Genomic DNA, 17,381 nt, shown 5'->3' with positions numbered 1-17,381 from the left:
TGATTTCGAGACCTCAGAAATTAGATTTTGAGGTCTCGAAATCAAGCATCTGAAAGCAGACAACTTCGTGTGACAAGGGTGTTTTTTTTTTACATTATTATCTCCCAACTACTACGACCAATTGACCTCAAATTTTCACAGGTTTGTTACTTTATGTATATATGTTGAGCTACACCAAGTGAGAAGACTGGTCTTTGACAATTACCAATAGTGTCCGGTGTCTCTAATGTATGCATTTTTGTGGGCAGCTGCGTCGAGACGTATGACACATTCATGGTGCACATTTAATGAATAAGTCATTAATACCATAATGCTAATACCATCCTCCTTGTCACAGATACATAAATTACAACCCAATTGTGACCTTGATTCCTGTACTTTTAGTCTGTTAGAGAAATTATCTAAATATTGATTGCAAATTGAGATATGAAATTCGTCCTTTGCAGACCTGCTGCTTTGTTCTTTTAAAGGTGAGGCATTTTTTTGACTCGCTAAATTTAAAGGGTACCTCTATTAGAGATGTTTTACACCCCTACTGGAACATTCCAAGGGCACCAAGGTAATGACCAGGGGGCAAGAATGCTCAGTACGCAAAGTGCCGGCACTGTAATCTGGGGGTTGTAGGTTCAAAACCCCACTATTGTACAAAAACAACTCTTTATTCAACCTCAACATTATTTCAAATGTACCCAGTCAGTTTCCAACACCAATTCAACACCATGCTAAAGGCCCGGTCACACAGGCCCCGATAACGAGAACGATAAAAATACACGCCCTTGATTGGTTGAATGAGCGTGGGCGTATTCTGCATGGAGCATTTCAACCAATCGAGGGCGTGCATTTTTATTTTTCTCGTTATCGTTCTCGTTATCGGGGCCTGTGTGACCGGGCCTTAACTGGTGAAACTTGCCAAGAAAAAAATTACACCAACAAAAAGACTTTCTATAAATTGGGTATTGATCAAGATTGATTTCAGTCAAATTTTTAAAACCAATTTTGGGGATTTGTGGAGATGAACCCTCAGAGTAAACAGCTTTTGTTGTAAATCCCCGTCTAACAATTTTTCATCTGTCTAGGTGACCATTGGCATGAGTATCTTCTCGTCAAGCTTTGTTGTCACTGTCATTGCTGTCAGGTGAACTCGTCAAAAAGATGACAAAAATTTAGACACATCAATAAAAACTTGATTAACTGCGCTGGCTCTATTTACATCAAAACCTTGAGGCTTTGATTGAAATCGTAAATAAACCAAAACATTTTATGATTTAATTAAAAACGGGGACTATATGACGAGAGCAACAACAAACCTTGGGAGGTTCCAATGATTTAGCAGTCGTCAATAACTAGAGTTAAAGGCAGTGGACACTATTGGTAATTACTCAAATTAATTCATAGCTTAAAAACTTAACTTAGTAACGAATAATGGAGAGCTGTTGATAGTATAAAACATTGTGAGAAACAGCTCCCTCTGAAATAACGTAGTTTTTGAGAAAGAAGTTATTTCTCACTAAAATATTTGAATTTGATTTTGAGACATCAGAATTTAATTTTGACGTCTCAAATTCAAGCATCTGAAAGCACACAACTTTGTGCGACAAGGGTGTTTTTTCTTCCACTATTCTCTCGGAACTTTGACGACCAACTGAGTTTAAGGTTTGCTATTTTATGCATACGTTGAGACTGGTCTGTGACAATTACCAAAGGTGTCCAGGGGTCGATTTCATAAAGAGTTAGGACTAGTTCTAACTTAGGACTAGTTCTAACTTAGGACTAGTCCTAGGATATATACAAATTGCATGGTCCCCCATGGATAGTTTTCAGTTAGGACGAGTAACTGGTCCTAACTCGAGATAAGACTAGTCCTAACTCTTTGTGAAATCCACCCCAGTGCCTTTAAACCGTGTCTGAATTGAGTGGCTTTGACTTTGGCTGAAGCCATTTACTGTAGTGGCTTCTAGCCATAGCCGTAGTAAGCCATACTTACATAGATTGGTGATTCTTGAGGTGAGAAGGCCATGTGGCAGTTGTCCCCTGATGAAAAAGAAAGAAAGCGGACAACGAATTAATGTTTGAAAACTTAAACGTAGGGTAAGAAATTTGTATCACATCCTGACACAGTGGAAATATCTTAAAGGGTTTTTACAATGTTTTATATGACAATGAAAATTTATGGCACTACAAATTTTCACATGTTAGTTTTATGGTCTACAACTACCGTATAAAAGGTTGAAATAAACAACGAGTTCCAATTACCAACCATACATTTGTATAAAACCCCATAATAACTTAAATGGATACAGAAATGTTGAGGATTTTTATGGTGGCAGGCCCAAAAGCTTCTCAATGCACAAGCTACGGATAAAAATAAATGTGCAAATAGCAGCGTTTCACAAACTTCAAAGCTTCAATGTTGATAAAGAGGAGAAAATAGTACCCAGTGCCAATGCACCATGATCATTTGATTGCCCTTTGTACTAACATTTAGCAGGGTTTCATTTCAACTGCGTTTCATTTTGATTTAGCAAGGTGCCTTGAAAACACCTCATGATACAATGTACAGTAAGGTTTAATCAGCCATCAGATGCAAATACTATGTAATCTCACTAAACCACATGTAATTATGTTGATTCTGAGAAAGACCTTGAGGTTTAAACTGAACTATTCAAACAGTTTTATCTCTAAAAAATATTATCACCAGACTGTACAAGAATCTGCAGCTGAACCCCTGTAATAAAACCACAGGACACAAAGGTTGGTTTAAAAACTCATTTAATGGTGCCCCTGCTTAGCACTACATGTATATTCCACGTTAATGTAGCGTAAATCCTGTGTGACAGTGTCTCCGTGTTCAGACACAATGCAATGCCCCAGTAATGTAATGCTGCAAGCAGGAATTGTGTTACTTGGTTGCTATAGTAACAGGTCACAAACGGGGTCACCAGCTAGGGAAGAGTTTATCCAGCAACCAAGGCCATGGGTGAAATGACAATTGGTGGTCGGTTCTCTGTACCCACCACAAAGCCTGATCTGATTCAAATCTTCAATTACCAAGCCAGTGTTTCCGTCCAATTTGGTTTAAGAACGAATCTCTCGATTGGAATAGTGACTTGTGGAAGTTACTTGGTTGTGGTGGAAACTATTTTAAGAAAATTATATTATAATAGCTGATTGCAAACTGCTAACCACCCAAAAGGACGTGTATGCAAACAGTATAATGGCCTGATGTTCCATCCCTAGAAGAACTAGAAGTGTCCATTTATACAATATTTGTCATGTTTTTCTTTTTTACATATGTGTACAGTTACACAAAATGTCGTATGATTGTTAGAGTGGTAGGTTTGAAAGGTTAAGTGTCAGAAAAAGAAGCAAATAATAAACCGATAATAATGTGGAGGCGAGGGTGATAAGCAAACCACATTGTACAGATGTTGTTTATACAATGTAAAGTGATAGGTCATGCAGTAAGTACGTTTGCTCATCTCGCTGCACCTGTGCTAAAAATTTTGCACAATGTTTGTCTCAGTGATAGCATTTACAGCTCTCCCGCGATACTGCAAGACTGTCTGGGAGGGCTGCTCTTGCGAGACCACTGCCCTTGCAAGGGTCTGCTGCCCCCCCCCCCCTCCCCACCCTTGACTAGGCTGTAGTCGCAAGAGCAGTAGTCTCACCCAGGCTGGCAGTCTCGCTTAAAACATCACCAGTGTCATGAGATTACTAGAGAGAGTCGGGTACGCAATTATTATCGACTTGTCCACAAGTCTACACCTGTGCACTAATGTACAGTACATTGTAACTCTTACATTAACACAGTATGATCCATGTATTCACTTTCAAAGACTGCATGTTGCAGTTACAATGACTTCCAATTGAATGTTGTCATTTGAGACGGTACGCCCTGGAAACCAGACCACAGAATTTGACATCTTGTAACATGACGATGCTAGCCTTAGTAATATTCATGCTGGGTTTCTGTTTCTTTCTTCTTCCTGCTTTTTTTCCCTTCCTGCAACCCTACCACACTTGCCGCTATCACAGAGTACATAGTGGTTCTACTGTGCACTTGCTAAATGTGGTGGCTGTAAGCTTGACGTGCAACCACAAGAGTCGGACTACTTTCCTAGATGTGTATCAGCGTTTTGCTGGTCCAGTGCCAGTTTTAAAAAAATTGTGAAAACTAGTCCCTCCGTTCTCCTGCCGGCTAGTTCAGTGTTTTAAAAGCTGTCATATTTCATTTGATACATGTATATTGACTTATTTGAAAAGCTAACAGACTAGTGAAAAAGCAAGCTGACAGACTAGTCAAATGACATGCTGACTCAACCAGGTCCTGCAGGCCAAACCCTGTATATATCCATTGGCAAGCAGTCCAATACCAGCCAAGTTGGGCACTCTGACGTTTCTCTTATTTCCTTAAATAATCAAATCTTCCTGTATTTGTAGAAGTCAAACAAGACACTCCTGCTTGCAATACAATTTGGAGGGTACAGGTTTGAATATCAAGATATGTAACTTTCCACTTTGCAAGTTACCTGCGTAGTACGAAATCTCAACCTCACATTTAACCACTTGCAGCTTGTTAACAAAAAAAGTACAGCCACCAGTCACCAAACAGTCTCAAATTTAGGGTTTTAGAAAACAAATCTCTTATTAGGTGCCACACTCATCAGTGTCATATCAAGGGAGTCGCCCACCAATCCTGACAGGAGAGGATTTTGGCTGGCTTTGGACGGGACCCCAAGCTCACGTGGCAGTAGATTGGCCAAATGCCAATCAAATGTCTGTTTGTTGGGCCTTCAAAAATCTGCTCAACTTTGAGGGCCTGCCCATTTGGTTCTTTTAAAACAAAATATAAAACCAAAAACATTGTGGTCTGTGGTACACATGTACAAAACAAAAAAAGTGCCTTTAAAATCACATTCATTGGGAGTTCAAACATGGCTACAAAACCAGTTTAAATTTGACTGAAATCAACAGAGGCAAAGCATGGTCTCTTTAAACTTGGAAAAAGGTCAATAGTAAAGAGTTGTTTCATTTGTCTTGTTTGGGATGAGCCATTCTTTAAATTTTTAGTCACAAACTTTGCTTTAAATTTGACACTGATTTGACATGATACCCTTTGGCTTTTTGACATATCTTTCCAACTGCATAGAATGTTCTTTCCCAAAAGAAATAAAGGGTATACATCAGCAAGAACGATGTCACCCACAAATTGAATCAGCCTTGGCTTAGGGAATGCACCCTTGCCAATTTTGCACTTAATGCAAACTTGATGCACTTTAGCTGCTGTACACGACAGACATTGATGGACGCTGAGTGTTATTTTGACAGTATGTAAGGAACTGCAAAACTAGACAAGATTTGTTCTGACTACAAATGCAAACACTTATTACTGGCAAAATTCTTGTTTCTGAGCTGCCTTGTACAACAATGTTAAATCAGGAATGTTAAATCAGTCCAAACCAGTTTTTAAAACAAGTTGGTTGCCCATGATGGCATGGTGTTTTAATGGGGAAAAACAAGCTTGTGAATAAATTTTCTTGTCCAAAATCTAGCGGTGTATCTGTAAATGTAAAAGTTCAGCCCTTTTTAAGGTCTATCAATAATCATATGTACATTTATTTGTGATGACCTCTAATTTATGTAAATATACACAATGGATAGCTTCTAAATAAAGAGGAAGGTTTATTTATTTGTTCAATGAGGCTTGGCAATCTGAATAACTATTATTTGGAATCAGTGACTGACAAAGCATGGAAAGGTTCTGTTTACACCACTCAAGGCAATGTTGCTTTCGCATCACGCTCAGCTTTTAGGGCATACAACAGGTTCTTTGTAATTACATACTGGTGGTGCCACAGAGAATCAACTTGTTTAAAGTTGGCTCGACTCTTGACTGGTGGATTGGGTTCCCAAACCGGGCGTAAGAAATCAGCGTTCAGAACTTCCTCTTTCTATACTGAACATTGCTGTTTGTGCATCAAAACCTGTTTGGGATTACGACGATTACACAAACGACAACTGTACACACAATGTACCTCGTGTCATTAAAAAACCAACCCCGAAAACTTTGAACCTTACTTGGGCACAAAAGACTGCAGGCTAACTCAAACATAAAGAACCCCGTCTATTTTCCTTAATTTTCCCTCAAAATTTCCTTCTTCCATTGGGTTAACAGAAGTGGACATCAAAGTGGAGATTTACGAGAGTTGGGGTTTAAAGGCAGGCGTGTGTTTATCCTTAAAGCATGGAAAAGCCTGAAGCCTGAATACTGAACTCACATCAAATCATTCCAAGACAATACAAGAACGGTTGCATGAATGCTTCACCCTTCAGAATACCTCTTCAATAGTTGCGACCTTTTGATTTGACAAGTTCATACCATGAGTTAGAGAAGCTGACAAAGCACCACACAATGCACGTTTAACCATAGAGTAAGGGTTTTACCATGTCTGCACTCATGTTGGTGGTTTGTATAGAAGGGTTAGTCAAACATAGTTGTGTATGCATGACTGCACCACTCATGGAGCTATGGTGGGAGCCTATACCATAGTGTCCGAATACAATGGCTGTGACCATGTCAACATGTAACTGTCTGATTCTGTCCTTACTCTATGATTCTACTGTGCTGTAGGATGGGTATTCCCATGATGGGGTATTCTCAAATGGGCAATGCACACAATGGCATCCTTAACGTCAATGTCAGCTATATCTAGTACTAGTAGAACCCATTCTCATTTTTTTTAAATCTGTGTCAACATGTACACGTAATTGTAATGGGGTATTCTCCAATGGGCAAGAGCACAAAGGCATCCTTAACATCAATGTAATCTATATCTAGTAGAACCCATTCTTATTTATAAAATCTTTGTCAACATACTGTACGCTGACAGGTAATCCCATGATTGGGTAATTCACAAATGGGCAAGAAGAGCACAATGGCATCCCTATCATCAATATCATCAGCTCAGTAGAAAACGTTCTGATTTTTAAAATCTTGACTTCATCTGGCAAGGCCTCAAATTAACTCAACGCACCCACAGCAGTTGCCTTTGCTTTTGCTTTTGCGCCCCAAGTTACAAAGTTCCAATAGAATATCATTTTCTTCCCGGCAGAAGTGTATATTAATATTTCCAGAGGAAAGTTGTGATGCCCCTTCAAGAGCAAGGGTCAACCTGGGAATTGGAGACTTTCTGGGACGATAGAGGGCAGCAGACTTACCGGGTAAATCCATTGTTCTCAAAATTATGCGCATGTTCAGAACTACGTAAACAATGGAAATTTACCCGGTATGTCTGCTGCCACCTAGCGTTGGAAAGTCTCCCATTGACCGAACAAGGTTTGGATTTCATAATATAATAATATCGAAGTCTTATATAGCGCACGTATCTACCAAACAAGGTACTCAAGGCGCTGAGTATATACAAACTTTCAGAAAGATAGGTTATTGCAGTGATGAATTCTGAGACCCAATTGTTTAGCACCTTATAAGGGTCTACAAGGTGCTACGGCGCATTAAGCAGCCTCAACCAGGAACACCGGGGCGAACCCCTTCTCTTTTCGATAAGTGCACTGGGTTCTTTTACATGCGTTACACAACACATGGGACCAACGGCTTTATGTCCCATCCGAAGGACGAAGCAATGGTTAAGTGTCTTGCTCAAGGACACAGTGTCACGGCTGGGGATTCGAACCCACACTCTGCTGATCAGAAACACCAGAGTTTGAATTCGGTGCTCTTAACCGCTCGGTCACGACACTTCCATTTCAGCTTGGTCTCCTGCCTGTGTGGAGAGAAATCACCCCCCAAACATTCATGTTTCAGTTCACTATTCAACGCCTGTACAATTCACATCTGTTGCTGTTTAGAAATTTCCAGCCACAAGGGTCACTACCAAAATGCTGTAGACCTTGGGTGCAGTGGGCTTATATCATTCAATACTCCCCCACATTCTGCCTCATGCACTGAGAGACATACACATGGATCGTGCTTTCTTCCCTAAGGTCGGCAGGTTAATGTCGACCAATAAAGACATCCTCTAGAAGCGCGATTGGGCAACATTGTTTTTGAAATCCCCCACACAGGTCTAATCTGATAAAAACAAACCAAGTGCTTCCGAGAATGACCCCTTTTTTTCAACTTGAACATTTTCACAGTTTCGATGTTGATAAAAGGTAAACTACAACGCTATGCAAAAATAATATGCAATGGGTGTGGTTTGAATCGGACTGATAGTATTGTGTGCTCGTTGGCTCTGTGCTTAAAGGTCACATTACAAATGTTCCTGTCTGTACACTGCATCACAATGTACTGTGTATAATTGGAAGCAAAACTCAAAGTCCACAAACTGTACAAAAATGTTCTTTGAAAATCCCCTCTTAGGTTTGTGAAGCAATCACTCTGAAGACGAAAATTAATCAATCACCATTTGCCAGGAGCTCCTAAAAATGTAAAAAAAATTTAATAAATCCGTACAAAATTGTTAAAATAAGGGTCTCTGAGCTAACACTAGGTGATCAGCTATAACGAATATAAAAACAGTCGTTTTTTAACTACAGTTTTGGGAGCTTTTGTTTTGTTTAGTTTTTATTTTTAAATCATCAATTACACATGCTCCATTATATATGGCCAACTTGAAATCAAACACAAAACAGTAGCAAGATACAAAATGTATGAGTCAAGTCCAGGATCCACACGCAACTCTAGAGGGACATTTTTGCCCCACACTGTGTATGCCATTACACAATTTAAGGCCCAGCCAAATATAAAGTTAGTCTAGGAATAGCCACATATTTACATGCTGTTTGAACACCGGGGGATTAGGAATTTAGCTGTATTGTGTGACGCTTCAAATATTTTCTTTCCTGCCAAATTTCAATTTCAATGGCAAGAATAAGCTCAGGTAGGGACGACCAGGTCTAACATTCTGCAGTGAAAAACATTGTGTGCAAAACTGGGGTCAAAATTACTTTCTTGAGGGTTAATTGCCTTCTGGAAAAACTTGCTAAAACAGATGCAAAGTGCTTTATTTTTGTCTCCTTTTCTATCTTTCTCTCTCTTTTTTTTTTGGGGGGGGGTTCCAGCTAGACAAGACAAATCAGTAGAATGTTCACCTGTTCTTGGTTCTACCATTTTAATGTGAAGCTACGCACATAAAAGCGGCGGTCTTTTACAATTTACCAAAAGTATACCCTGCCTTTAAACAACCCAGCTGGACCACTCTGAGAAAATGTTTACTAGTCCTTGGTTTCCTGTTGGTTTTTCTTGTTGCTGGCACTTTACTAGTTGTCCACTTTAAAACAGCGAACATTGAGCAGCAGTTCATAGTCCAGATGCAGAGCTAGTTGTAGGCTCTAACGTCATTTGTACATATTTGACCTTCTCTTAATTTGCAATAATAAGTAGTATTGCACAACAGAAAAATACTAAATTCAAAGTCCTATACCACATTCCATGCTTTTTCTCTGGACAAGGTCCAACAACACAAGGTATTTACTCTTAACAATGACTCTTTTGTTTTCTCATTGTTAGCTGTACCTTGAGGTTACAAAAGGGCTGCATTTTCTTTGACAATGTACTGTCTGCAAACAAATTGTGCATGCCAAGAGTCCATCTAATAGAAACTTTATTGAAAGATTTAATTCCTATGCACACATTGTTTTCTGCGATTTACTGCGGTGTTTTTGTCCATGAAAATTTAACAAATTATATGTAGGGCTACTGCGTAGAACATTGTCTTAAAAAAATTTTTTAAAACATGTCTTTAGACTGTGCAAGTTTCACATGCATTCAAACTTCCTGGACCAAGTTGGCCTAAACTATATCGAGTTTTACGTGCGCAAGATTTTGTTTCTTCAAAAGCTTGATTTTCTTGTTAAAGGCTATATAAAGTAATTATTTTGTTTTGAAAGTAAAATAATGTTGACAAACCAATGAAGAAAAAGTGAAATGTGACGTCAGTTTCCGATTATTTGTAAACATATGATTAAACGTAATGGTTGCACAAATTTAGGGTGTGATTCACAATTTCTTGGCACATGTAGACCAGAACAATTCGGGTCGAAAACAAAATCTGATTTCATTTTTTTTAAATGGTCTGAAGGCCTACTTGTTTTTAAGGGCACCACAGCAAAAGCACAGGGCATCACAGCAATTGTAGTGGGAGCCTTGGGTTATTTCGAGGCTAGCCACAATATTTCTGCTGCTGGGTGGAAAAACACTGGCTTAAATTGACCAAACAGATCAAAAAGCTTACCTTTGTTACGCATGTTGTCAGAAGCTTCAATCCAGAGTAGCTACATGTACGTATATTAAATCCAGGAACTTCCAGGAAGCAAAACGAATAAATCCGACTAGTACTGGGCAGACCTTGGTACTAAGAAGAACAAGTGTTTTCCTACAGATCGGATTGGTATTATCCCTGTAGTGTCCGTCGTGTTCATCATTTCCTTGGTGAACCCTTGTTTGAAAAGCCTCAAGTTTGGTGTATGAGGACCTGTAAACGTCTGTAGCATGAGAGAAAACAAAATGGATGACCTTGTTAGTGGCTTAGATCTCAAAGAGGAACACAATAAGGAGACAATGCATCCTGTATTAACTTCTTAACTCTCATCATATCCTTGTACTATGTCCCCACTAGGAGGGGATCTTAAATAGACCATAACGGCCGAATATTCCCAAACATGAGAGACTGGCTTCAAAATTCTACGAAAGATTAACAAATTGTAACAGCCAGTTGAAGCCAGTGGCTGTATGCTATCACGCAATTATCACAAAACTGCACGTTCACCAATAAAACCATGAAAGCCGGTTCTCTTCAAAAGTAAAAACCTATCGGGCAGCCTTTTTGTGGGGGGAAAAAAGCCTTCCACCTTCCCTTTTTTTAAGACAGAACCAAAACATAGGAAAAATAATTATTCCTAGGCCATTATGCTTAGCTGCTTCGTTCATTTCCCTTTCAATTACCCTCTACCTCCAAACCCCGCCCCCCACCCCCTTCTCAGTAACCTTCCCCCATCAAAATCAAACTAAGCCTATATGTACATTACTAGATTACATCTGCCACCAGGGCCAATTATTTTCCCAACCCTCAAATCAAAATTTGATTATCAATGTAATGACGCAACAAACAAAAAGGGAACCGCAGTTCTACCCTTTTCAATAAACATGTATCCACTGTTTGACCTGGAATATTTCGCTAATAACATCTAGATGTGTACAAGGACATGGACCATCAACATTCCACAAACTATGCATGCATTATGTACACAAAGTATTGACCCAGGTATATCAAATGGCACTGGATGCCATTCAGTTCCTATCACACACGCAGTTTTATTGGACCTGGTTTTACAAATAATATACTATTTACTGTGCTTTTAAGTATTGTTTTGTCCCATACAGAGACTAAGGGAAGCACTGCAGACTCCATAGTGCAAGTGTAATGCACTGCTAGTACTGTACATAATACACGATTGAAATGCAGTTCTGCAAATGCACAATGCAAACAAACCAACAGGGAAATACATGTTGTTTAGTATCTATTATCATGGAGGTTTATTGTAGTCTGCAATGTTGTCTACAGTGTGGAACAATGTTAATAGTCAATAACCAAACATCTTTCCTAGAACATTGACAACATGACAAAATGTTTCCAGGCATTCCTTCAGGCATGGAGATAATGCTTTTTACACCCAACCCAATAAATTATCAATCCAATGAGATAAAATTCTTCTTTTTGAAGATATCAAAAATATGATGCATTTAGAAACTCCAAAATATATGAGTCACAATGCTGTAGACTTGTCAAGTAGAAAATTCTTTCCACTGAAATCAAGTTATTGTGTTATAAAGTATTAATTTTCAAACTTGTTGCTATAATAATAATGTGCAGTTGTTCCATGTTGCAATATCTTCATTATTTGTAAACTTGCACAACAACCAGTGCCGACAACAACAATCACAAGAATTATCTAGGGGCCAATTCCCAAAAGCTGTTTAGCAGAAAATACTACTTAACAAGTTTCTTTGCTATTAAAGAGTGGCGCACCAGTAAAATAGTGTAAACTTTGTGGAATGTTGGCTGGTTAACTTGTATCTGGTAAGCCATATTTTGCTCTGCTTAGCAAGTTTTATGAACATTTATGAAATTGAGCCATGGTTGGTTGTCTTTGTGGAGTGAATTTATAAGCTTAAATTTACGTGTAGCTCTATGAATTGGACCCTTGGTTGTTGTCACTGAACCACCCCATACAAAGTTAACACAAAAATCAATGGAAAATTGATCTAATGGGTTTACAATTAAGTAGGGACTGTGAAAAAGTATTACGTGTATTCTGTGCATTGGATTGAACTGATCAGAGGTTGAAAAAAAAAAAAAAAAAATCAGGACCCAATTTCAAAGTGGTTCTGCTTTTAAGCAGATATTATTACTTTTCAGAAGCGGAAATTATAAGCAGGATACCAGTCACAAATGGTACATTGTAGTTAAGCTGGTCACCTCATGCTGGTAAACAGCTGGTAAACATAGTTATACAAATGTATAATGGAGGCTATGGGGCAGTCACTAGACTGGACTGGTTGGTACCTGTAGTAGTTCAGAGAAATGTAGAGGTTGGTTTCTACACACCACATTCAAGATTCACACCAGAACTTTTAGGAAATTACTAAATAGAGAGATATCCTTTACATCCGGGTTCAATTATCTCCGCAGTCTAGTGGCAAGTTTAAAAAGGCCCCCTCGTGAATTTGAGGGTCCAGTTGAATGGTTTAAAACAGTGCTCTGCCTACTGCGCCGTCATGTGGTCAAGTGTCAGGTTTGCTGCTGATGCATTATGGGTAGTGGATGTAAATCAACGACTACAGTGTCCTAATATTTCGATCATGATGGATGGATTCTCTGCCGATTGACATCTTAAAAACAATTTTCAAAATCAATTTGGAGCACAACAAATGATTGCGAGTACAATGTAATTGCCTGATGTTGCATCTTGGTTCTTTTTGTTATTTTGGGGAAATGTTTGTGGCTGGATTTTCTACTACATGAAAATTATCATCAATCTTGTTTATCACCCCACTTAAAATAATTAAAAAGGAAATGTCATTCTCCTTCCGACCAAGAACCACTGTGAAATGGAATCTTATTGTACTGCCTTGTCAATTGAAACCTTTAAATTCAAAATTAATAATAAATTAAAATAGGCCTATGTCTATTTTCCTGAGAAGGGGGCCCACAAAGTCACAGCTCATTTTTGTCTGCTTGCCACTTATTAAATTGTATGTCTGCAACTACAACAAACATTGAACAATCTAAACACCACAATCACAGAGCACAAATGGAATTTGCAACCCACCCTCTCCATGACAGGACAGGAGCTTGTTGTTGTGTTATTGCAAGGTATTCAAGAATTAAGAGGGTTACAACGAACAACAATATGCAAGCGAACAAACGAACAAAACAACACTGTTTTTGTAACAAAACAACACAAAACAAAACAATAAGTGTGTGTGTTTCGTGTCCGAGTAAATAACTCTCTCTGTGAGCCTCTGCTCTGCTGAGCTGAGCTCACTGTCTGTAGGTAGGGAGGCCAGTGAAACGACTGTTTTCAGATTTATATCTGTAAGCGTGTAAAAAACAAAATTTATAATCAGCGTTTGTTGACCTTTTCATTCATCAAAAGTAGGAATTTAAACAATATTTCAGTAGATGAAAGATTGATCTTTTCATTTGTGTTATTTTTTGTCCCAATGGGTATGGTTTATGAGATGAATTATTTCAAGAAAATCCTGCTTAATCAGCGCTGACTTACCGACGCGTCAACTCTTGGGCGCGGCCATCTTGATTTCTGGTCCTAATGCCAACTCGCGTTTTAGGCTAGATCTCGCGAGATTTAGGGGGGTTTGCATAGATGATGTCATCATTTTGTAGAAGAAAGCAAGCTCTTTCGTTTGATGTGTGACATGCCAACTTTCGCGAATGTGGTGACTCCTTAACAAGACTGTTTGCAAGAGGCCAAAAAAGGTACAGTTTTCTACCATGTTTTTTACTTAAAGAACTCCAAAATACACACATCAGGAGTCGATGAAACTTATATGAAACTATGTTTTTCTGAACACTTATACATTCACCAATAAAGGATACATTTTTTTATTTTTTTTAACGAAGGCGCAAAATGGGCGCATGGGCGATTTTAATGGGGAGGTCTAAAGGCCGGTTTATAGTCGGTCGCGCGATGGTCGCGCGACGGAAATCTTGCGCGCAATCCTAAGACTGAGGCCTAAAAACCGTGTCTTTTTATGATCGCGCGTCCAGATTTCCGACGCCCGACCATCGCGCGACCGACTATAACTCGGCCTTAATGGCAAACGCCAAAAACATCGTTGCAGTTGTGAGTGGAATTTTATTCAGGCTTTGTTGACAACAGTCAACACAGTGCATGTGTTGTAAGGCCTATACTTTTTGTTTACATTGTTTATACCACAATTTCTTTACCATTTAATGACATTGTTGATGATAAACATTTAAATTTAATTCAATAATAAATAAAACAAACTTCAATTTTTCTTATTTATAATTTGTTTTATTTATTTTCTCTAGACTAGAAGAGGATGAATTTGCTTCCCATCTATGGTTTATGATGAACTTTTTCAAGGGCCCTGACAAATCAAGTACAATTAATAATTACCTTTTTTGTACAATTAATATGCAGATATACAGATATTTCGGAGTCAGATATATCAGATGAGGAGCAAGACTCCATGTGGCTAGCATATATATATTGACGAAAATAAAGGCTGGTACAATGTAAGCACACATTCTTGTTTAACAAAATTGTTAAAATAACAATTTTGTTAATAGGTCCCTGGATATCCATCTTGGTTCAACATCAAATATGACGAAGATGAGCAGCTGTACACATACCAATTAATGGAAGATTACAGAAAAGGAGACCTCCAAATTATTTTTTAAGGTAATTTAGTTCATGTATGATGAATTTGAAGTTATTTTTGTTATGGCCACCCAACATACAATTTTGTGATTTTGGATTTGCGTCAGTAAAATCTTACAGACAGAAAACGCCTATTTTTGAACTTTAAATTACCATAACTTCTCTATACTTTCAGCTATGAAGCTGATTTTTACACCATTGCATTTCTCTTTAAATTCTCTTTTCAATGGTACTAAACTTGTGGGGTTCCTTTAAAAAAAAACATGAAAAGTGCCGGCCTCCCTACTTACAGACAGAAAACGCCTATTTTTGAACTTTAAATTACCATAACTTCTCTATACTTTCAGCTATGAAGCTGATTTTTACACCATTGCATCTCTCTTTAAATTCTCTTTACAATGGTACCAAACTTGTGGGGTTCGTAAAAAAAAACATGAAAAGTGCCGGCCTCCCTACTGTAGGCCTACTTAATTATTAGGCATGTGTTGTCATCTTCCACCACCACTGACTCCAAACCTTAAACCACCATGGATGCTTAAACGTTTGCACGAGAGATGGCACCTCGGCACCTCCACTACCCGGTGCTAAATGATGGTCGAACCATGGTCGAACCGATCCGAATCCGGTGATAGTGTGAAATGGTTGGCATCTCCAGCAGTCAGTCTAGTCGGCGACATCCCCCCGTACCGTAGCTCAGTGCTGTACGCTACCCCCTGCATCACTCGCTCTCTCCACAGTCTAGGAGCATTTTCCGCATCTAAATAGTACCCAGGCATTACAAAAGAACACCGTACCAATTAAACAGATACCGACTCACCTTTTCCTCACTCTATGTCATAATGTCGCACACACGTATTCCAAAAGAGATAATTTTAAATTCCAAAATTGTCACAGCACCGGCAATTTCTCTTCGACAAAACAAAAACTCTCTTCCGCCATAAATTAATGGTATCACTTCGTAGCTGGTTTCCTTCTACCACCTAGCGGTTTATGACAATGACATAAGTGACAAAGATCGAAGGGTTGTTGAAGACCAGCTAAAAATACACCACTGGGTCTCCCGACGTCACATAACTTTATCACGTGATATAAATAGGGCAAAACTTCGTCAAGTTTTGGAGAGGGCGCCCTACAGTTTCAATGATGGATTTCTGACACACACAAAGAACTTCATGTCTGTGTTTTCTGAGGTCATGAATGGTCGTTATGGGAGGAAATGGGAGACAAATACGGTGTAATTATGGCCCAGATAAAGAAACCTTTACTGTGAATCAAAGCGTACAAAATGCGTCTTAAGATAACCCCCTGAACCTTGTGACATAGATTACGCTTACTTTCTCAAAATTTTGCGACAGAGGCGTAGATTTCCTCCTCCAACTGAACCCCTAACAAACATTCCAACAAACAAACAAACAAATTAACAAACAAAACCCTGACAAACAACCCAACAATCAAACAAAGACCTTGACAAGCCCAGCTTTCTGGAATTCCCCACTAATCACCCCTCTTATAATCTCTGTACGTCAATATTATAATTTATTGATTGATTGAGTGGAGATTAAGTATTGACTGATATTGATTGATTATTTTTAATCCCTAGTGCAAAATTCATACTACTTAAAAATAGTATGATGAGTACAAAATACGCCATTTATCAATAAAACAAACAGGTATCTTTCAAATTATACAATACGCGAATATCACAGCTATTTTATTGGAAAACTTAATCAATCCATTTTAAAATATTCACCACTTCTAAAACTTGAACTCATTCAATATATAAAAGCATTATATTCACTTCAATTCAATTTTATACAAATCATTTAAAATGCATATTTTTACACAGATCATACAATCAAAAAAATATCAAAGAAAACATTCCTCAGACAAAAGCACCACCGATATTTACTAATTAAAACCACAAACTTTAGCGCAAATTTTGAAACACTTATAATTGCTTTAGTTTAACATAATAACATATTAATCTTGTCAGTAAAAACTAATTGCAAAATGCTGTCACGGGTAACTTCCAAGGGTGACTAATTGTGCTAGTTTGGAATAATTAGGAAAAACTGCCCTGAGCTTAATTTAATTGTTCTGTTTACCACCGAATTGTATGCTTATGGTAACTAAAGTATTGTCCACTTATGAGGTTAACAACAATTTCATAGAGCTGCTTCAGCAGAAAATACTGCTTAGTGAAAATGCATTTGTAAAAACTAGGTAGCAGTCTACTTTTGTTTAATTTGGAACATGAAAACCGCTGAACTTCAAAAGAGGGTTCAATTCTGCAATATCGCTACACATCTGCAGGGCATCCGGCTGGTTTGTGGTTTGATTACCAGCCCTTTTACGCCCCTGGTTCACATCCCACCTAGATAGGTAAAAATATTGCATATATGGATAAGGTTTCCAGACCTGATTACGTGGGTTTT

General features: G+C 38.4%; 1 protein-coding gene across 7 annotated transcripts in view; it reads right to left on the bottom strand.

Annotated features, from left to right (window-relative positions):
* Window positions 1–15,933, bottom strand: part of LOC117295265 (rho guanine nucleotide exchange factor 28-like) — a 122,740-nt gene extending 106,807 nt beyond the window's left edge. For all 7 annotated transcript variants that reach the window (XM_033777815.1, XM_033777816.1, XM_033777817.1 and 4 more), the window contains exons 1-3: window positions 15,764–15,933; window positions 10,254–10,503; window positions 1,985–2,031 (exon numbers count right to left, since the gene is read on the bottom strand). In XM_033777815.1, the coding sequence (XP_033633706.1) occupies window positions 1,985–2,031; window positions 10,254–10,266 (60 nt within the window). In that variant the 5' untranslated portion in view covers window positions 10,267–10,503; window positions 15,764–15,933. The remainder of the gene's footprint in view (window positions 1–1,984; window positions 2,032–10,253; window positions 10,504–15,763) is intronic.
* Window positions 15,934–17,381: the final 1,448 nt, after the last annotated feature.

This window comes from Asterias rubens, chromosome 10 (genome assembly GCF_902459465.1).
Source record: "Asterias rubens chromosome 10, eAstRub1.3, whole genome shotgun sequence".
NCBI lineage: Eukaryota > Metazoa > Echinodermata > Asteroidea > Forcipulatida > Asteriidae > Asterias > Asterias rubens.
The sequence above is the reverse complement of the archived record's forward strand: the minus strand, read 5'-3'. Positions and strand labels throughout refer to the sequence as shown.